Below are 22,183 nucleotides of genomic sequence, written 5' to 3'. Positions count from 1 at the left end.
TTTTTTGAAACATAAACTGCAAATGTTTTTTTTTTGTGAAGAAATTTTTGTTTAAGTAATAGTACAATACGGCGCCGTTTTGAGCTAGGGTCCATAGCGCCAAAACGACGCCGTTTGACGGCCATAACTTGCGCGACCCGACCCGCTCCTGGGGGATCCGTGTGTTTTTAAGCTTTGGGATATTTTTCCCCCTAGTCCATCCGCATTTGCGAGGTGTTCCAAATGAGTCTGATTTGTTCTTTTATTTTTTTTAAATTTCGCCTCGCATTTTGTTTTTATTTCATTTTGGCCCATATTGTAGCGCTGCGTTTTGGGGCTGGGAATATTTCCCATTTGACCCCCATGTTATTCGAGCATTATACTTTGGCCCTTCATTTTATTTTATTTTATTTTCATTTTTTCTTGTAATTCTGCTTTGATTTCAATATAGTCCTCAGTTGCCCAATTAAATTACTCATGCTCAATTTATTAAATTATTAAATTATTTATTATTCTATTACTTTTAAAGTATTTAAATTTAAACTTATGTTATCTTAATATTCGAACTTGATATTAATTAAATTTATTGAGTACTATTTTGTATACCCTTGTTTATATTTAAGTTTAATATTATACATATTTTTAGAAAAGGAGAAATATTCTATTTATTTTATTCGTTTATTTATTTAGTCCCAAGTCAGTTTGATCTCAATTTGTTTTTGTAAATTTTCTATTTGTTTGTTTATTTTAAATCTTTTATCATATATTAAAAATTTAAAATTGTTCTATCCCCATTTTAATTTTTTTATGTATATCCTTTTAACTATTTTCTATATTATTTTAAATTTCTTTTACTATTCATTTATTTTAAACTTTTTATATGTTTTTTAAAATTGTCATGGAGGTTATTTATTTTAAATTCTGTGTATATTATTCATTTTAATTTGTTTTGCATATTATTTACCTTAAATTGTTGTGCTATTTACTTTAAAATTGTGTTGTATATAATTTCGTCGCATTTTCTTTGATTGTTGATATTAACATCAAGATGATATGTACCATTATGTGTATTGAATTCCTTAGTATATTGATTATTTGTCATTCATTAGTGTACATTTTGTTTTCGAGATGTCACTTTGAGTTGTACATTATCATTCCATCGCATTTTATTCACTTAAAAAGTTACGTTTAATATCATTTAAGTTTTGAAATCATTTTATTCCAAAGCTTTCAAGATAACACAATACTCGGTATTTGAGGTCTCCGAGAAGATTGTGCCCTAACTTACTGGGTTCCAATTTTCCTCGTTGAATCTAAGTAATCGAGTATCATTTTTTAATCAAAACATATAAATAAAAATCTCATTCTCGGGGATTCGATACGTTGTGTCCTAACTCATTGGATATGACATTTTGTTCTCTCGAGACGAGGATTTTTTTTAAAGGCAATATTCTATGTTTGGAATTTTGAGAAATTGTGCCCTAACTTACTGGGCTTCGATTTTTCATCTGACTTAAACAATTGAATATCCTTTTTAAACTTCACTGCATGAGTTTTAAAAATCAAAGGACAAGCTTATTTTTGAGGATGACATACATCATATCCTAACTCATTGGGTGTGACATTTTATCTCTTGAAATAAGGGGTCTTAGCATGTAATTTGATTTATACAAGTGTCTTTTGAATAAAAGGATCATATTTTAAAATTTTGTAAATTTTTCGACATTAAGACACTAATTAATCAACTAGGTACCAATTTTTGGGCGTTATGAGGTGCTAATCTTCTAAATGCGTAACCGACTCTTGAACCCATCTTTCTGAATTTTGTGGACCAAAATTGTTGTTTTAATAAATCAAATCGTTTATAAAAAAAATTATTTTTCGAGGTGACCCGATCATACCTCATTAAAAAAGATTGGTGGCGACTCCCATATTCATTTTCGTTTTCAAAATTAAAGTCGACCCCGTTTTCAAAAGAACAGTTTCGACATGATATATTCCAATTCTGGATTAAATCAAAGTGACTAGGCATGTTTGGACATCCTTTATTAGTGGTGAATTTCCACATTCGTCACGCCAAAATTTGAGTAAACTACCTATTAATCACTCTAAATAGGGGTAGTTCCTATTTTGTTGACTCCAAAATTTTTAGTATAAATGCACTATTAGTCTTCTGTTACCATTTATTAGTGGAGTGACCAATTTGATAATTTTTTTTTGGGTGACCAAATTAAAAAAATAAAATTGGGGTGACCAAATTAGAGACAAACCCAATTTAAAGTGACTAACGATATAATTTAATCTAAAATTTTTGACATACAATAACGAGACATACAAATATAATAATTTAATTGATTTTAAGGTTTGAGCCTAATTTTTCTTGGTTTGGGGCTAGTATTTAGGTAAACTTTCCAAACAATAATGGCCCTAGGATTTTAACTCAATCCAAATTTTTAAGGAGAAAGTCCAGGGCTGCTTTTTCCAACCATTTGTTAGTATAATTTAATTGATGTATATGATATATAAGATTTACCCACGATTTATAAACCAATAAAAATTAATAATTATAAATAATAATGAGTAAGAATTGGTTAATTATAAAATGTATAATTTTTTAATAAATAAAAAATTAGTAGAAAAATGATTAAGTTAATTATAAATATACTATGATGAGTCATAATTCTAGTAATAAAGTATACACAATTTTTTTAGAAATATAACTTACAAAAGGACCTAATATAATAGCTTAACATAAGTCACTAGCTCTTAACATTGCAAGTACACTAGCAAACTAGAAACCATGCCATAACCATCAGCTCAGGCACATTATACTCACATTATTTAGAACAATACAATCACAACTTATGATTGAAGAAATTTTATTCCCATATATTTAAATGAACTAATTGTTGTCCCACCAAAATTTGGATTGGAGATAGGTAACAATATTCTTGTCCAACTGGAAGGCCTTAGTGAGAACATCGGGATTAATGGGAGGGTTAGAGCCAAATCGCATTTGCAATCGTGATAACTCCTAGATTTTGGTCTTTGAGACCAAACAAATGCAATCGCTTTGGTATTCCGATATTGAATTGGAAGTGGATGAGACCGACAGGAAAGCAAACACATCACCGTGGTTTAGGACTTTGGTGATGAGGCGGTTATCTGTGTTGGATGTAACGAAACCGACATAAAGTGTGCCCTCCAAAACCACAAGGATCTCCGTTGCACGAGGGTGCGTGTGAGGAGGTTTAGGCCACCATATGGAGCATAGTCAATTCGAACTAGAGATATACCGAGAGTGTTAAGTCCCGTATTTGTGCCACATTGATGAGTCACAGTTGATCCAACCGGATTTGAGGTGTTTCTAGGGATATTAAGCCCCGAGTAGAAGAAGTCTTCGCATTAGCAAGCTTTGGGTCCTTGCGAACTTTCCATTTACAAACACCGCATGAAACAAACTAAGGTTAGTCAATATTGTGAATCCATGCAAATATATGAATTCTTATGAAGAAATTGTTACTTCGGATAAAAGGCTCTAGCGTCTTGCATAATTATGGACTTAAAGATACTAGTCAACAAGAGAGTCCGAGAAACAAAACATAATATAACAATAGCGTACCACCATTCTTGGTGTCATTGATGGCTCAAGAGAAATCTTGTGGGTGGGATCAAGTCGAGGCTAATAAGGAACCGAAGGCCAAGATGGTAAAAGCTGCAACGAAAAGTTGAAGTCGTTTTGTTAAAGTCAGCTCCCATGCAGCAACAAAGGTGGCCATGCAAGGAACGTGCTTCAAGCAGCAAACTGGTGCAGCAAGTTGAAGCAATTTTGGTTCATTTAGTTTCTTTAAATGAATGTTTTGTATTTAGTTAGGATCATACTTAGTTGGTAGCTGCATTTTGATGTAATTAGGTGATGAATGACAAGTTTAGGTAGCTGTTTATGTATTCAAACAAGTTTACCAAGTTACTAGGCAAGTTAGTGGTGTTAGGTGTGTTATTAGGTGGTAACTTGTTTGTTTTGTTGTTGTTATCTCATATATGTATTGGCATTATGCCTTCTTAAATGTTTTAATGAAAAATCAGCTCATTTTTCATTCAAATCTCTCTCTTTCTTTACTATTTTTCCATTGCAAATTTTTCTTTCTTCTTCGGTTGTTTCTGCTCCAAGTCTCGAGGCTTGCTTACCAAGCAAAGCTGGAAAATCAGCTTGCTGCTACCTCTTGCACCAACAATTGGTATCAAAGCCCTTGTCTTAGTGGACCTGTTGCTTAAAATCAAGGAACCGATGGCTTCTTCAGGATTTTCACCAGAATTTCCGGTCTTCAATGGAGAAGGCTTTCACATATGGTGGTCAAGATGAAGACTTACCTGCGGGCCTTTGATCGTGGGAAGTTGTCAACACAGATCTTGAGCCAGACCACCGAGGCCAACCCTACAAGAGCTCGGATCGGACAACATCTTGATGAGAGGACCAAAAGGCACAAAGCCATGTCCGCATCCGAAGCGTGTGTCGGATGTCATCTTCACTGAATTATGGCTGTGAGACTCCAAAACAGGCTGGGACAAGCTTAAGGAGGAGTTTCAAGGCACCGAGAGGATAAGGCAACAAGCAGACTATTGAATTTGAGAAGGATTTGAGAATCAAGATGAAGGAAGAAGAAACAGTGAAGCAGTATGCAGATAGAATCATGGCAGTGGTTAACAGCATAAGGCTCCTTGGTGAGCATTTTGATGAGGCAAGAATTGTGGAGAAAGTCCTCTCCACTTTGCCTAAGAGATATGAGGCAAAGATATCCTCCTTAGAGGACTCAAGAGATCTTGCTAGCATCTCTTTGACTGAGCTAATTAACACTTTCTATGCTCAGGAACAAAGGAGAGCTAGCAGATCTGAAGATCACCATGAAGGTGCATTTCAAGCCAAGGCCAGAGAAGTCTCGAGCACAAATGCTCAAAGAGGCAAAAAGCCTTGGAAAAGCAGGCCTAAGCCTAATGCTGCAAGGAGCAATGACCAGCCCTGCAGATATTGCAAGAGGTTAGGACATCCAGAAGATAGATGTTGGTTTAGGCCAGATGCTGTGTGTCAACACTGCAAGAAGAAGGGCCATGTTGAAAGGGTCTGTAAAAATAGGAACAAGCCAAGGCAGAATCAATTTCAGCAGTCAAAGGTTGAAGCTCGAGTGGTCGAGGGCGATGAGTGATCAAGAAGAGCGGTCTTTCTTTGTTTCTTGCTTAGCTCTCGAGAAGAAATCTTCAAAAGGATGGTTATTGGACAGTGGTTGCACTAACCATATGTCACCTGATATCTCCTTGTTTAAAACCTTGGATAAAAGTTGCAAAACCAAGGTCAAGGTTGGAAATGGTCAGTTTATAAGGGCTGAAGGAAGAGGAGAGGTGCTGATATGTACTCCTACAGGCAACAAAGTTATTTCAAATGTCTTGCTGGTACCTGAAATTGATAGAAACCTTCTCAGCATAGCTCAATTGCTTGAGAAAGGCTATTCTGTTGTGTTTAAGGACAAACAGTGCCACATTGCTGATCCAAGTGGATCAAGCCTTATGACAGTCACAATGACTGATAAATGCTTTGAGGTTTATTGGCCAAGTGACTCAAAGTCAGCATACACTGCCTCTGTTGATGATTCCAAGCTTTGGCACCAAAGGCTCGGGCATGCCAACTTCAGGTCAATGGCTCGAATGGCTAGTGAGGGCTTGGCTGAGAACTTTACCAGCTCTGTAGAGCATGATGATGATGTGTGTGAAGTGTGTCAGATGGGAAAACAGGCAAGACTGCCATTTCCTACAAATTCAGTATGGAGAGCCACTGAAAAATTGCAGCTAGTGCACTCTGATGTATGTGGACCTATGAGGACTGAATCACTAAGCAAAAACAGGTATTTTATCCTCTTCATTGATGATTTTACAAGGTTTTGCTGGATTTTCTTCTTGAAACACAAGTCTGAGGTAACTCAAGTGTTTGTGAAGTTTAAAACTGCTGTAGAAACAGAAACAGGCTGCAAGCTAAAATCGATAAGGTCAGACAATGGCACTGAGTACACTTCAGCTCAGTTCCAAGCCATTTGAAATGATGATGGCATCAAACATCAGCTTACAAATGTTTACACACCTCAACAGAATGGGGTAGCTGAAAGAAAGAACAGAAGTCTGATGGATATGGCCAGATGTCTTCTGTTCGAGAAGAAACCGCCAAGACCATGTGGGTGAGGCGATAAAACTTCTTGCTTACCTTCAGAATAGGCTTCCTACCAAAGCTCTTGCATCCAAGACACCTTTCGAGGCTTGGTTTGGATTCAAGCCTTCCTTGGCACACCTGAAGGTGTTTGGTTGCCTGTGTTATGCACAAATACCAGCAGCAAAGAGAGACAAGCTCTCTGAAAGGGCTCAACCAGGTGTCTTAGTAGGCTACAGCTCAGCTAAGAAGGGCTACAGGGTGCTGGATCCCTTGTCAAACAAAGTCCAAGTAAGCAGAGATGTCATCTTTGATGAAAAGGCTTGCTGGAATTGGGACAAGAATGAACCAGAAGCAGTTTCAGAAGACCTGGTGCCCAATCAAGCTGAACTTGAGCAGCTTGGTCCTGAAATGGATGTTGATGATGAGCCTGTAAGAGGGACAAGGTCCCTAGATGAGATTTATGAAAGGGCACATGTTGCTATAGCAGAACCTAGCAGTTTTGAAGAGGCTGAGGCAGATGAAGGTTGGAAACAGGCTATGGCTGATGAGATCAACATGATTGAGAAGAACCATACATGGGAGTTGGTTGAAAAGCCTGCCAATAGAAAGACCATTGGTGTAAAATGGGTCTATCGAGTGAAGCACAATGCAGATGGAAGCTTGAACAAGCTAAAGGCCAATCTAGTTGTGAAGGGATTCAGTCAAAGGTATGGTCTGGACTACATGGAAACATTTGCTCCAGTAGCCAGACTCGATACAATCAGATTGCTAGTTGCTGTAGCTGCTCAGAACCAGTGGACAATCCATCAAATGGATGTCAAGTCAGCATTCCTCAATAGATTCTTGGAAGAGGAGATATACATCGAACAACCTCCAGGTTTTATAATGTCTGGTAAGGAACATTTGGTGTACAGGCTAAGAAAGGCCTTGTATGGCCTAAAACAGGCTCCTCGAGCCTGGTATGCTCGAATTGACTCATATCTGGTCAGTTTGGGATTTGAAAGAAGTGTTAGTGAGCCAACACTCTATGTTAAAAGAAATACAGCTGAAACACAGCTCATTGTGTCACACTATGTTGATGATCTTCTAGTGACTGGAGGAGACAAATTCATGCTGGTTGGCTTCAAAACAAAAATGAAAGAGATGTTTGAAATGTCGACACAGGATTGATGACATACTTCCTAGGAATGGAAGTTAATCAAGCAGAAGGAGGAATCTTCTTGAGACAAAAATCATTTGCCTTGAAAGTTCTAGCCAAGTTCTCAATGGAGAATTGTAAACCAACCAGCACTCCTATGGCTGTTGGCATGAAGCTATCGAGCCAAGAAGATCATGAATCTGTTTGTGAAACCGACAACGAAGCCTTGTTGGTTGTTTCTTTGTATTTGTGATAACAAGACCGGATATTCTTTCTTTGTGAGCATGCTATCAAGATTCATGCTTCTTGTAACCAACAAACATTATAAAGCTGGAAAACGAGTGCTAAGATACATCAAAGGCACCTTAAGCCATGGAATACATTTTAGTAGGGCTGATGAATTGAAACTGATTGGCTACACTGACAGTGATTGGGCTGGTTCAAAAGATGATATGAAGAGCACTTCTGGTTATGCTTTTACACTAGGCTCAGCTATGATTTATTGGAGTTCAAGAAAACAAACGATGGTGGCTCAGTCTACCGTTTGAAGTATGTATGTAGCATTGCTAATGCGATTAATCAAGCTATATGGTTAAGGAAAATTTTGAATGATTTGAATCTACAGCAGAATGAAGCAAGCGTGATACATTGTGACAACAAGTCGCGATTGCTATTGCTAAAATCCTATCTTCCATGGCGGACAAAGCATTTCAATATAAAGCGCATGTGATAAGAGAAATGGAGCAAGCTAGAAATCGGTGATACACTCGCACTCGAGAATCGATTGTCGATATCTTTACAAAGTCACTTGGTGTGTCAAGATTTCTAAATTTAAGAAAGCTACTAGAGTCTGCTGCAAAAAAGCCGAGGAGGAGTGTTAAAGTCACCCTATCTGACAACAAAGGTGGCCATGCAAGGAACGTGCTTCAAGCAGCAAACTGGTGCAGCAAGCTGAAGCAATTTTGGTTCATTTAGTTTCTTTAAATGAATGTTTTGTATTTAGTTAGGATCAAACTTAGTTGGTAGCTGCATTTTGATGTAATTAGGTGATGAATGACAAGTTTAGGTAGCTGTTTATGTATTCAAACAAGTTTACCAAGTTACTAGGCAAGTTAGTGGTGTTAGGTGTGTTATTAGGTGGTAACTTGTTTGTTTTGTTGTTGTTATCTCATATATGTATTGGCATTATGCCTTCTTAAATGTTTTAATGAAAAATCAGCTCATTTTTCATTCAAATCTCTCTCTTTCTTTACTATTTTTCCATTGCAAATTTTTCTTTCTTCTTCGGTTGTTTCTGCTCCAAGTCTCGAGGCTTGCTTACCAAGCAAAGCTGGAAAATCAGCTTGCTGCTACCTCTTGCACCAACACGTTTCATCATAATTGATGTGCAAGCACGAAATGCATGCTACTACTTGGGAGAGGGGTGGGAAATCCTGCATGGCAAACAGGTCTATATATAGGCATTGAAACAAAAGAACTCGTCCTGATTTGCCTTTCATCAAGTACGTGAAGACTAGGCGTTTGCCTTCACAATTAGTCATTTCTTATTAGGAGGTGAATCAGTCTTCAACCACTACACTTTCTAGTTCTGTTCTCCTCGTACATCATTGCAATATATGTCGTGGAATTGGTCTTAATTCACTCGCAGTTCTAAACATTTTCTTATGCAGGCTTTGACTTTTCCTTCACAGACTAAAGTTGATGGAGAAAAGGAGGTGCTGAAAATACATTATTATCTTATAATTTGCTAGTCACAAGAAAGTTTTCTTGTAAAATACTTCTTTCAAATATATATATTGCATCAAATGTCAACTCAAAAATAATTCCATCTGGCCTTATGCAAACAAATCTATATATATGTAATTTTTTATTCAGATAGTGGGAATAATTTAATTTAGATTTGGAGTTGCTGCAAGCAGCCGACAGTTTTGTATGTAAAACTGAACTCGGTCAATCTTTTAGTTAGCATGATCAAGGAAATGCTATGGAGACAAAAACTTAAGCTTGATTAAAGGCTTCTGATTGTGTCTGTAATCAACATGTTATACAATCTCAGTTGACATAGTCTATTCTGGCATGTTCGTTTGTACTCACATCTGTGCTTATCACATCCACAACATTGTCAATTTCTTGCAAGTTCAATGAAACATGCATGCAAGAGCGAAACTTTCCAAGTCTGTTGATCACTGCAATTACCCAAAAATGAGCTTTGAATTAATCACTGATCCAATTTGTTGCCAACTTTGTAATAAAATATTTTTAAGCCTAATTAATGACTTGAATTTTTCCTAGTACAGAAAAGTAAACTTCAAGGCTTCAGTTACCTCACAGACTTCGAATCATATTAGTTTGAGTGATCACACTGGTTTGTTTAATACAAGTTTATTGCTAGTCAGCAATGCCATGAACTAACAAATACGATATGATGCAATAGCAAAGAGTTTGATATATTAAGAATGTGGTAAATTTGGTGTAGGCTTATCCAATGTTGTACAAAATCGAATATACAGACTTTACCCAGTCAAAATCAAGTGATTAGGTATATGATATATTCCAATTCTGGATTGAATCAAAGTGACTAGGCATGTTTGGACATCCTTTACAATTTTATCTAATTACATTAGCATTTTATATCCGTTTGTCATTCCCTTTCTAATATTTAAATTTAAATATGTCAAAGGTTCTTGTACTCTTTCAAAATTTAAAATTTAGTCCCTATATTTTAAATTTCTGTGCTTTTTTATTTAAAATTTTCTTATCCCTTTGTTTAATTTTTGCCGTTAAAGTTAACATTGTCAAAGGTAGAACAACTTTTTTAGCCCTCAACATTTACAATTTTTTTTGCCAATTCGGTTCTTACCTTTCAAAAGTACATAATTTTTTTTTGTAAATAATTTTTTTCATATTCTCTGATTTTTACATTTCTAGCTAGAACGATGGCTTACCATTGGCTAAAGGCAGTTAAGAAAGGGGTTTTCATTAATGAGTGGACTTGCTAGGATGACTCAATCTTATGTGTCCAATGTTGTTGTGTGGTTAAAGCAATTTCAATGTTCGGTGGGATCCACATGTAAAAGGACCTTAGAAGTTTAATGTTGACGATTCCACTTTCGGGAAACTAGGGACTTCAGGTTGTGGGGGTGTATTGCATTATGATTGTGGGGCTGATAGGAATTCAAGATTTTAAAGATGCTGAAATTGTGAGCGTTAAATGTGCCATTAACTTAAACTGAAAAAGTAAGATAAAACTAGTCATTGAATAAGATTGGAGAAGTGGCTTTCTCTATGGTGTTATGAGTGGCTAATGAGATAGCTCACTCTTTGGCAAAAAGCAACATGCTTTAGGGGTGTCATGTTTTCTAGTAGTGATGGAGTGTTTCTTTTATTGTTCGTGTAATCTATTATAATCTGGTTTATGCAATCTAATGTTGCTTTTTTAAGGTGTGTCGAACTGCATTGTTTGACTTGTGATGATTAAGAAAATTATCTTTCAACGAAAAAATTGTATATTTAAAGGAAAAGAAAACATTACTTGCTTATGTTGCTATAGTCGAACTTCATGCAGGATTGACCTAACCTTGCATTCCAAATAGAAACTTCTTGCACCAATTAATGCTGATACTTGCTTATGTTGCTATAGTTGAATCAGCTAAGGAATGGTTGTCGCTAAAGTGCTCAACAATTTTGCCTCTTAAGTGGCATACGTGTACATAATAAATATAGCTTAAAACACAAGAAAAGAACAAGTCAAATCATTATGGAAACTATTTTAAAACATAAAAAAATAAAAAGTATATATAAGTTTAAAAAAAATTTAAAAAATTTAAAAAATAAAACTATTTAAAAATAAAACATTAAAAAGATGTTTTCAAAACTATTTTAAAAACATAAGAAATTCTAAAATTTAATGTTATTTAAACTGGACCGGATCGATTGGGTCAAGAACTAGCTAGGGTATCGATCCAATGAGAGGTAAAAAACTAGTTGACCTGCGAGCTAGTATGGACTGGTTAAACCGGGCTAAAAAATCATTTTTTATAATTTTTTTATTTTTCAATAATTTATTTGCTTTGAACCAGTCGAATTAGTTGTTCTGGAAATCAATTGGTTAGACCAACTAGAAATCGGTTCCAACGATTTTTTAGCTCAGTTCAAGCAGTCCATACCAATTTTAAGTCAACTGATTTTTTACGTCTTGTCGGCCTAATACCCAACCGGTTCCCACTCCGACCAATCGGTCAATCAATTTAGATAACATTAAATTTTTAATTTTTATATTTAAAATGCATTGAATCTACAGTACTACCATAAAAAATGAAAAATGAAAACAAATTATTAAATCAAACCAAAAAAATAAGTAAAAATAGCAATAACTAAAACAATAAATTTCATTACTTAACAAAGAAGCTTACAGCAACATAAGCAAATACTTTTTATATTTATTCTTTCCAAAAAAAATATATATATTATTGTAGAAAAGGAAACAAGTCAAAGATTATTGCAAAGATTCAAATTGAATTATATTTGGGCGCCCTAATTGTTAGCCCACCAGAATTTTGACTGAAGATTTTTCACCACATTCTTGTCCAATTGGAAAGCCTTGACGAGAACATCGGGATTGATGGGTGGATTTGATCCAAACACTGCATTGGCTACGGTAATAACCCCAGGATTCTGGCTACTCAAAGCAGCGAAGGCAACGGCATTGGTTTTCCCCACATTGAATTGAAAGTGAATGAGACCAATTGGGAAAACAAATACATCTCCAGGGTATAAGACCTTGGTAATGAGACGATTATCGGTGTTGGATGTCACGAAGCCAACGTAGAGTGTGCCCTCCACAACGACTAGGATTTCGGTGGCACGAGGGTGAGTATGAGGGGGGTTTACGCCACCATTTGGTGCGTAATCAATTCGAACCAATGAGATGCCAAGAGTGTTAAGCCCTGGTATTTGAGCAACATTAACTGGAGTAACAGTTGATCCCACTGGATTTGATGTGTTTCTGGGGATGTTGAGCCCTGAATAGTAAAAGTCTTGTGCTTTAGCAAGCTTTGGGTCCTTGCAGAACTTCCCATTAACAAACACTGGAGATGAGAAGAAGAATGTTATTTTCATGTACCATGCCATGAAGAGATTGTAGAATGTTTTATTTGAAGGTCAAGTTTAAGAAGAAGAGATAAAAACAAAACTTACCAGCATCCTCGGGGTCATTGATGGCTACGCAGAAATCTTGGAGAGGACTGGGATCAGATGCATAGGCAAATGGGGAAGCCAGAGCCAAGAGACAAAATACTAGGATGAAATGGGCAGTTTTCATTGTGATAAATGGAATTTTGATTGCTTTGGAGAGGATGAGGAACTCTGCTGCAGAACATGACTATTTATACATTACAGTCTTTCTATGTTTTTCCATTTCTGATGAATTGTTCTTCAACTACTACCCTTGTCTCTTCCCACTTCCAATGCTTACATCAGTATCTTTGTCATGGAAGTAGTCAAATCTGTAATTAAATTATGTCTTTTGTAGTACTTAATACAACTTGATCCATTCGAACGTTGACCTTAGGAGATACCCAAGGTTGCTAAGGCCGCGGGCAGGCAACCCTGTTCATGCAAGATACAATGAAAATAATGTTAACAATAATCCTAGTTGGAAACATTTTGCCATTTGGCAGTGTTTAAACATAAAGTGCCTGCAGCTGGGCTTGGTTAAAGTGTGAAAGAGACTGCCATTGTGGGTTGAGGGAGATTAACTATTGAAACCTTTGACATGATCTTTTTCCCTCATTATCATCTCCTTTTGCAATTAGTGATCTCAATTCTATTTTATTTTTTAAAAAAAATTAGAGAAACTGTTTTTCCAGGCCGGCTTATTAACCAGCTTCAACATCTATTAATTAATTCAAACAAAATAGCTTGATTAAGTAAGAAGTATTTGCAAGAAAAGCGCCTCGGAATGATTCAAAACTTGTGGTTTTATATCTCTCTGAATATACACGTGCATGGACATCTTCATAAAAGCCCGGTTGCATTAAATGTAACCTGCATATAGTTTTCACCATTCTATGGATATATAGGAGCACTGCAACTTTGAAATACTGCTAGAGGCTTATCAATTGTGTATATACATATATATACATTCAAAGTCAGTAGCGTAGTTAAGACGATATTGGGTATGTAAAAACGACCAGTTCGATAAGGATGAGGGTGTAGAGTAGTTGAAGAATGATTCCTTCAGATTTCTTTAAGAACCAGTAATCACTTCAGACTTGGCAAACCTCTTTTTTTATTTTCCTTTCTAAAATTGAATTGTGAAAGAAATAAAATGACAATGGACCTGTTCAGTGACTACTATCTATAAATGGACATGCTTCGAAACCAGATTTCTCAGCCCTCATAAAGCAACAAATCTTAGAAGCTCAATTTGATCAGGTTCAGGACTGTTGCTTACAACAATGAAAGGTGTTCAATTCCTTGTAGCATTTGTCCTCTTGGCTTTGGCTTCCAAACTTGTCTCAGCTTCAGATCCCAGCCCTCTTCAGGATTTCTGTGTAGCAATTAATGATACTAAAGACGGTGGTGTGTTCTTTAATTCTTTGAAATTTCATCTTTGCAATATATTCGTTTCGACTCTTAAAAGTGGAGAAATATAGCAAGTACAAGTATTGGACAAGTGTCCAAGTAGTAAACTCTTTTCTTTCCATTTATGCAGTTTTCGTTAATGGCAAGTTCTGCAAGGACCCCAAGCTTGCAACCGCAGAAGACTTCTTCCTGCCTGGCCTCAACATTCCTGGAAATACATCAAACCAAGTAGGATCAATGGTCACTCCAGCCAATGTTCAACAAATACCTGGACTTAACACTCTTGGCATATCTCTTGTTCGAATTGACTACGCACCTTACGGTGGCCTAAACCCTCCTCACACTCACCCTCGTGCCACTGAAATTCTAGTCGTTGTGGAGGGCACACTTTCCGTCGGCTTTGTCACATCGAACACAGATAACCGTCTCTTCACCAAAGTCCTATACCCCGGAGATGTATTCGTTTTCCCCGAAGGTATGATTCACTTCCAGTTCAACATAGGGAGTACGAATGCGGTTGCCTTTGCTGCTCTCAGTAGCCAAAACCCAGGGGTGATCACCATTGCAAATGCAGTGTTTGGCTCTGAACCGGCCATCAATCCTGATGTTCTTGCCAAGGCCTTCCAGCTGGATCAAAATATCGTTAAACAACTTCAGTCCCGGTTCTGGTGGGACAACAACTAGGGGATACTTCTAAACCCATGAACCTTAGTAGCTAATTGTTTGGATGATGTTTATCACGTTGAATTTAGTTGAAAGAAAAATAAAAAAAAATAAAGAGGTTTCTCATGTACCTTTGTAACCTCTCAGTAATATTCTTTTAGTCATATGGTATGGAGTACAATTTATTTTTAATTTGAAGTTTGGATTTCAGACCTTCGTTTAGGGAAATAAATGAATTACTGGAATATTTTTAAATATTTATAGTGTTCCAATAACTATAAGTGTTCTAATACTTATTGTAACCTCTCGTAATATTAGTTTAGATCATACGATATGAAGTCTTGCAATTACAATTTATTTTTAGTTTGAAGTTAGGATTTCGGACCTTTGTTTTGGGAAATGAATGAATCACTAGAACGTTTTCAAATATTTATACTGTTCCAATAACTATAAGTGTTCAATACTTATTGTAACCTCTCTTAATATTATTTTCATCATACGATTGAGTCTTGCAATTACAATTTATTTTAGTTCTAAGTTTAGATTTAGACCTTTGTTTAGGAAATGAATGAATCAACGCAACATTTTCAAATATTTATAGTGTTCCAATAACTATAAATGAATGGGTATAATTAATCAAAAATTATATTATTTGATTTTCTAAAAAGAATTATAACTATTTAAATAATATTATTTGAATAGTTATAATATTAAATCAATAATTATATGTTTATTTTAAAGACGTTATTGTTCGGAAAGACACCTATTGAAAGATGCCTCTATAAAGAGACATGAAAATTCCTATAAATAGGAATGAGATTTCATTTGAAAACCACACCAACAAATTCTAATATTCTTTCTTTCCTTCCTTCATTTTCTAATATTATTAGATTATTTTATAAAGTAAAACTGCAAAAATCCTTTGTAGAAATTGAGTTTCTTGTTAAATATTGCTCAGTGTGTAGTGGACTATTCTCGTCAGTGCAAAACGCAAATAGTCATTGGCTTCATTGTATCCTCGAGGTTAATTCACTTGGAACTCATTTACACACCGCAGATAGGTGGGGGTGAATATAACCTTAAAGATACTGACTTGATACACACCTCGGAGCCTTGTCCTATTTCTTCTTTTTCTGTTTGAGTTCCGTTCGTGTGTTCGAGATTTTCTTCACCAGAGATTTGTACTAACAACAATCACTACGATTGATTATTGTATTAATTTTTTGTTGTTTTTTTTCTCCTTTGAAAATTGATTGGGATCTACCATAATATCATTTCAATAGTTTCTCAACTACAACTACTGTTTACAAACAAAATCCAATAATCATTTATGCACCCTTCAAAATTATATAAACACTTTGCAATATCTCTGGCTTTTTTTCTCTCCCCTCAAATTATGCATAAATGTACGTATTAGAGATAGTGTATGCAATTTTTATTCTTAATTTTTTTTTAAATTTAGTTGTTCAATCTGTTTTAATTAAAATAAAATATATTATTATTAACATTAATATCCTTACTAAAATAAAATTCTTTAATTGATTAATGTTAAAGAGGGGGGTGTCGTTAATGAGTGGACTTTTTAGGATGACTCAAGCTTATGTGTTCAAGACTGTTGTGTGGTTAAAATCAAATTCGATGTTCAGTGCGATCCCTATAAAGAGGGAGCTTTGAAGTTTAATGTTGATGATTCCACTTTCGGAAAACTAGGGGCTTCAGGTTGTGGGGTTGTGTTGCATTATGATTGTGGGGCTGATAGGAATTCAAGAATATGAATATACTAAAATTGTGACCGTTAAATATGTGCTTGACTTAAACTGGAAAAGTTTGAATCTCTAATATCTTACTCGCCAAAATAGAAAAAATGTCCTTTAGAACAGCCGGACTGACATATTGTGCATTTTGAGGGACATTTTCTAAGACAATTTCCCCTGCATCTTCATTATAAGAAGCCAAGAGTTTTATTAGTTCAAGAAAGTTACCTCGATATCTTGAATCTTGTGCTTCATCGCGTCCCCTAAAGGCACAACCTTGAAATACAAGCGACTTAACAACATCTATTGACACCTTGAGCTATAGCCGATTTCTTGCAACTTGTTTAGAATTTTGTTTCTCAATAATCCTCTCAATATTTTGCAAGGAATTATGAAGATTGAGATAACTTTTCATAGCATTCTTAATAGCATTCTTATGTAAAGAATTTGCATCCTTACCCACATGAATAACAAAAGGACATTTAGATCCTTCATTGACCTTCTTCCATGATTGAAATCCTTGGCTTGTAAAAGTATTTCAATAATGCCCAAATGGCTTGTTGAAGAGAAACCAAGAAAGGAAATACCAAAATAGCCTTTTGGAAATTCAAATTTTGATGAAGGTATCGATACTTTAGGCCTAGGAATTGATACCTAGCCTTCAATATCGATACTGATGTTAAAAACAATTTTCATGTTGAATTTAGTTGAAAGAAAAATAAAAAAATGAAGAGGTTTCTCATGTACTTTAACTTATTGTAACCTCTCTCGTAGTATTATTTTCGTCATACGATATGGAGTCTTACAATTACAATTTATTTTTAGTTTAAAGTTTGGATTTCAAACCTTCGTTTAGGGAAATGAATGAATCACTAGAACATTTTCAAATATTTATAGTGTTTCAATAACTATAAATGAATGAGTGTAATTAATCAAAAGTTATATTATTTGATTTTCTGAAAAAAATTATAACTATTCAAATAATATTATTTAAATAGTTATAATATTATATGTTTATTTTAAAACATTATTATTCGGAAAGACACTTATTGAAAGTTGTCTCTATTAAGTGACATGAAAATTCGTATAAATAGGAATGAGATTTTATTGGGAAATAACACCAACAAATTCTAATATTCTTTCTTTCCTCCCTTCATTTTCTAATATTATTAGATTATTCTATAAAGTATTACTACAGAAATCCTTTGTAGAAATTGAGTTTCTTGTTAAATATTACTCAGCATGTAGTGGACTATTCTCGTCAGTGCAAAACGCAAATAGTCATTGGCTTCATTGTATCCTCGAGGTTAATTTGCTTGGAACTCATTTGCACACCGAAGATAGATGGGGGAGAATATAACCTTAAAGATAGTGACTTGATACACACCTTGGAGCCTTGTCCTATTTCTTCTTTTTCTGTTCGAGTTCCGTTCGTGTATTCGAAATTTTCTTCACCAGAGATTTGTACTAACAATCACTACGTTTGATTCTTGTATTAATTTTTTGTTGTTTTCTTTTTTTCGCTTTTGGAAATTGATTGGGATCTAACATAATATTATTTCATTAGTTTCTTAACTACAACTATGGTTTACAAGCAAAATTCAAGAATCATCTATACAGCCTTCAAAATTATATAAACCCTTTGCAATTTCTCTGGCTTTTTTCCTCTCCCTCAAATTATAAATAAATGTAGGTATTAGAGATAGTGAATGAAATCTTTATTCTTAATTTTTTAAAAGAAAATTTAGTTGTTTAATCTGTTTTAATTAAAATAAAATATATTATTATTATTAACATTAATATCCTTATTAAAATAAAATTATTTAATTGATTATTTTATTAAATTAAATATGGACTAATTTATTCATTATTTATGTATTTAAATTGATAGAATGAGTTGGTTTCTTATGACTTTAAAAAGTTAGTTTATGATAAAAATTTAAATTATTTAATTTTTATTAAAATAAAATTTATATTGTTTTTACTACCATTAAAATCAAAATTGTATTAAATTGAAATTACTTAATTAATTATATTTACTAAATTAAACGTTGACTAATACTTTCTATTAATTTTTTCGATATTTAAATAGAATTGAAGTTTTTATGGTTCCAACTAGCCTTTGTCCATTCTATTAATCATCAACAAATAAGAGCTTTCACAATAAAATGGTTAGACATTTCAACTTAGAATAAAGCAAAACACATGAATGAGTTGAATAATATAAAAATTGGTTTGTTATGTCTCTCTAAGTTATTTCTTATATATATATATATAACCACTTTCCTGCACATTCAAGATGTATAATATCATATTCAATACATGAGGAATTGCTGAGAGGGATGAATGAATGGTAAGACAAGGGTATGGAGGTTAAAATTATACAGGCGTGAAGGTGGTTTACCTGTGTCCTATGATCTTGTGCTTTGAAAAACATACATCTAGTGAATGATATGTTGAAAGTTATTGAGCAAACCATTTTAGATCACAACCCGCAAGTCCAGATTGCTTATCTAGAATTATTGACAAAAGTTTACTTTAGTGTTTTTCTTTGAAGGGCTAATAACATTTTATTCAATAAACAAGGGGCACATAAGCATATCAAGAAATATTATTCAGCTAAAAATATTTTTCCTCGACCACAAATGAACATTTTAACTGATTGGGACTAGGGAATATAGTTGTTTCCATTGAGCTTGTAACCTATGATAGGAGTATGAAAACTTTCAAATCCATCATGATTCCCTTTGGACATTGTTTCATGTTTGGGTGAGATATCGACCGATAACTCCATTGTTTGTTTTTTCTTTGGTCATGCCATACTAGTCATTGGAAAAAAATTGGATTAATGATATATGTTTTGGAATTGATACCTTGAAGAATTTTAAGAATGAACAACTATTTTATTCTAATTGAAACTATTTAGATGCTGAAGTGGAAAACAAAATTAAGAAACTAATGTACTATTTCACATAAAACCAAGGAAAAAATCAAAGGCTGATTTCACAAAAATAAGTTTCCAAGTAAATCAGATTCTCTGGTTTCAACATTTCCAACGATGGCTTACTACTAGCTAAAGGCAGTTAAAGAGGGGGGTGTCATTAATTAGTGGACTTTTTAGGATGACTCAAGCTTATGTGTCCAAGACTGTTGTGTGGTTAAAATCAAATTCGATGTTCGGTGCGATCCCTATAAAGAGGGAGCTTTGAAGTTTAATGTTGATGATTCCATTTTCAGAAAACTAGGGGCTTCAAGTTATGGGGTTGTGTTGCATTATGATTGTGGGGCTGATAGGAATTCAGGAATATTAATATACTAAAATTGTGACCGTTAAATGTGCGCTTGACTTAAACTAGAAAAGTTTGAATCTCCAATATCTTCTCGAATGAATCATTGAATTTTACTCGCCAAAATAGAAAAAATGTCCTGTAGAACAGTCGGACTAACATATTGTGCATTTTGAAGGACATTTTCTAAGACAATTGCGCCCACATCTTCATTACAAGAAGCCAAGAGTTTTATTAGTTCCAGAAAGTTACCTCGATATCTTGAATCTTTTGCTTCATTGCATCCCCTAAAGGCACAACCTTGAAATACAAGCTACTTAACAACATCTATTGACACCTTGAGCTATAGCCGATTTCTTGCAACTTGTTCAGAATTTTATTTCTCAATAAGCCTCTCAATATTTGCTAGGAATTATGACGATTGAGATAACTTTTCATAGCATTCTTATGTAAAGAATTTGCGTCTTTACCCACATGAGTAACAAAAGGACATTAAGATCATTCATTGACCTCCTTCCATGATCAAAATCCTTGGCTTGTAAAAGTATTTCAATGATGCCCAAATGGCTTGTTGAAGAGAAAACAAGAAAGGCAATATCAAATTAGCCTTCTAGAAATTCAAATTTTGATGAAGGTATCGATACTTTAGGCCTAGGAATTGATACCTAGCCTTCAATATCGACACTGATGTTAAAAACGATTCCAAAATCACAGTATGTTTTGGAATTTTTGATTTTTAAAGCCTAGGTATCGATACCAAGGGTATAGGTATCGATACCTTGGGTAAATTTTGGTAAAAATCAGTTAAAAGCTCAGTAACACCCCCTACAATATATTAGATTCAACTCAACTTTTAAGACCAATTCAAGATTCATTTAAACTACTTAAAACAACTCCAAATCAATCACAATTATCACTTTAACAAACTACATTTGTAGACATACTTATAACCTCAATAATTCATTTCATATAGAACCAAAATTCTTCAAATAAAAACCGAAATGGATGGAGTACCTACTCTTGTAGCTATGTGCATGCCATTTTAACTCAAAATATAGTACCTACTCTTGTAGCTCTATAGGATATGATGAGATGAGAGATCTCTTTGCCTGACTCTAGCTCTTCAAGTCTAATTGTACCTGCGCATTAAAATAAACGCATTAAGCCGGTGAAGGCTTAGTAAGCACTACAAGAATATATAGGTAATTGAATTGTAACAAAATGTTTAAATTTGTTCCATTAATACATGCTCGCACACATACTAAATTCATTCAACTATACCTTGCTTTAACAAAATTTAACTTACCTTTGAAATTTACTAAACTTACCTCAACACTTTGAAATTCACATTTCATACCTTTAGCCTATAGTAGACTTTTTCTTATAAATCGAAAACTTGTTGGTCTTTCTCTAACGAAGAACTCTTTCTTTAGCCGGTTACCAGAGTGAAAAACTGTCAGGTCCACAAATCAACAATCTGCCATTGGCATTCCCAGAAAATATGGGGAAATTTTACACTCGCACACCCCTGACAGTTCCACAAGAAAACAGAAAAATACAAATCCATATAGAATAAAAGGAGAAGAAAAACCTACCTTTAATTTCAAATGACATCTTTGACTTCCAGTTGCTTTTCAACCACCTTCAGTCCTTCCTTATCACCTTTCTTTCCAATCTGAGAAGAGATATGTTCAACCATGTTGTTGATCGATTTCGATAGAGACACTCGAGAGCTGCTTGACATCTTGAAATGGCTCTCTCGATCCCATTTTGTCTTATTAAGCTTTCTTCCATTTCTGCCAGCACTGACTTTTCCTCCAGTGATCTGCCCTTTAGAAGTCGAATCATCGTTACCCAACACCCCTGTTCGGTCATCGTCCGCTAACTAAAACGAATTTGGGTGATTGTTTTCCTTAAAAACAATTGTCGAATGCTTTGCTAGGTTAAGTACACTTTCTTTCAATGTCAAAGCAACCTCCAATAGAGCCTCAAAAGTAAGATTAAAGTGAGTAATTGTCACGGAGCTATTAGCTTAAAAAGGCCGATCTCTAGTTGCATTGCTAAACTCACCTGGGTCTTTTTTGGAAACTACAGACACGAAAGAAGTGGACACATCTTAGGTAGTCTCTAACTATGCCTCTTTAGATCAGACCGATGCACCTTGGCCCTCTATAGCACAATCGAGCATAGAAGCCTTTGTTGCCCGACCAACTTAACCAATTTTAGAAACCCCAACTCATTTGATTCGGCTGGTTTCTTACCTTAGGCCTCTGAGCTTACCCCGATCTCCCCCAGAGTTCAGTCCCCCACTCAGCCTGAACTCCATCTTTGGAACCCATTACCTTATTCCTACTCCATTGGTCCACTAAAGTGGTCTACTCAGACCTCCTCTAAATGAGACCAAAAAACTACTTACTACCACTAACCCTATCCCCATCCATGACCCCTTCCCTTTAGTGCTTGCCTTCAGAGAATCCTCACTCCCCTCTCCATTTCCTTTCTCCTTTAAATTAAAGGCAACCATCACAATAAATCAGGAATCAATAATCATATCCCCCTGATTTGCAGTTACGTTATTCCGTGA

At 34.9% G+C, this 22,183-nt stretch overlaps 3 protein-coding genes and 1 pseudogene across 3 annotated transcripts; 2 read left to right on the top strand and 2 right to left on the bottom strand.

Annotated features, from left to right (window-relative positions):
* Positions 1-2,881: 2,881 nt before the first annotated feature.
* Positions 2,882-4,472, bottom strand: LOC105801216 (germin-like protein subfamily 1 member 14; annotated as a pseudogene).
* Positions 4,473-7,359: 2,887 nt separating this feature from the next.
* On the top strand, positions 7,360-7,858 carry LOC128034744 (secreted RxLR effector protein 161-like). The gene is made up of 2 exons (XM_052623582.1): positions 7,360-7,512; positions 7,571-7,858. The coding sequence occupies exons 1-2, from the start codon at positions 7,360-7,362 to the stop codon at positions 7,856-7,858; spliced, it is 441 nt and encodes a 146-aa protein (XP_052479542.1).
* A 3,806-nt stretch (positions 7,859-11,664) lies between these two features.
* Positions 11,665-12,692, bottom strand: LOC105804564 (germin-like protein subfamily 1 member 14). The gene is made up of 2 exons (XM_012637236.2): positions 12,507-12,692; positions 11,665-12,397 (listed from the first exon to the last, which is right to left on the bottom strand). Exons 1-2 carry the CDS (start codon positions 12,628-12,630, stop codon positions 11,844-11,846), a joined length of 678 nt encoding a protein of 225 aa, XP_012492690.1. The 5' UTR covers positions 12,631-12,692; the 3' UTR covers positions 11,665-11,843.
* Positions 12,693-13,685: 993 nt separating this feature from the next.
* On the top strand, positions 13,686-14,717 carry LOC105804569 (germin-like protein subfamily 1 member 7). The gene is made up of 2 exons (XM_012637244.2): positions 13,686-13,892; positions 14,026-14,717. Exons 1-2 carry the CDS (start codon positions 13,769-13,771, stop codon positions 14,577-14,579), a joined length of 678 nt encoding a protein of 225 aa, XP_012492698.1. The 5' UTR covers positions 13,686-13,768; the 3' UTR covers positions 14,580-14,717.
* The last annotated feature ends 7,466 nt before the right edge of the window (positions 14,718-22,183 follow it).

This window comes from Gossypium raimondii, chromosome 11, assembly GCF_025698545.1.
Source record: "Gossypium raimondii isolate GPD5lz chromosome 11, ASM2569854v1, whole genome shotgun sequence".
Classification (NCBI taxonomy): Eukaryota; Viridiplantae; Streptophyta; class Magnoliopsida; order Malvales; family Malvaceae; genus Gossypium; species Gossypium raimondii.
This window is presented reverse-complemented; position numbering and strand designations above follow the sequence as displayed.

What these genes read in the sequence shown, in the direction of transcription:
- LOC128034744 (XM_052623582.1), top strand. Translation starts at nt 7,360, where the DNA reads ATGGAAGTTAATCAAGCAGAAGGAGGAATCTTCTTGAGACAAAAATCA. An exon ending in GCCAAGAAGATCATGAATCT is followed by an intron (nt 7,513 to 7,570) that starts GTTTGTGAAACC and finishes TGTGATAACAAG; the next exon opens with ACCGGATATTCTTTCTTTGT.
- LOC105804564 (XM_012637236.2), bottom strand. Translation starts at nt 12,630, where the DNA reads ATGAAAACTGCCCATTTCATCCTAGTATTTTGTCTCTTGGCTCTGGCT. An exon ending in CAATGACCCCGAGGATGCTG is followed by an intron (nt 12,398 to 12,506) that starts GTAAGTTTTGTT and finishes TCTCATCTCCAG; the next exon opens with TGTTTGTTAATGGGAAGTTC.
- LOC105804569 (XM_012637244.2), top strand. Translation starts at nt 13,769, where the DNA reads ATGAAAGGTGTTCAATTCCTTGTAGCATTTGTCCTCTTGGCTTTGGCT. An exon ending in TAATGATACTAAAGACGGTG is followed by an intron (nt 13,893 to 14,025) that starts GTGTGTTCTTTA and finishes CCATTTATGCAG; the next exon opens with TTTTCGTTAATGGCAAGTTC.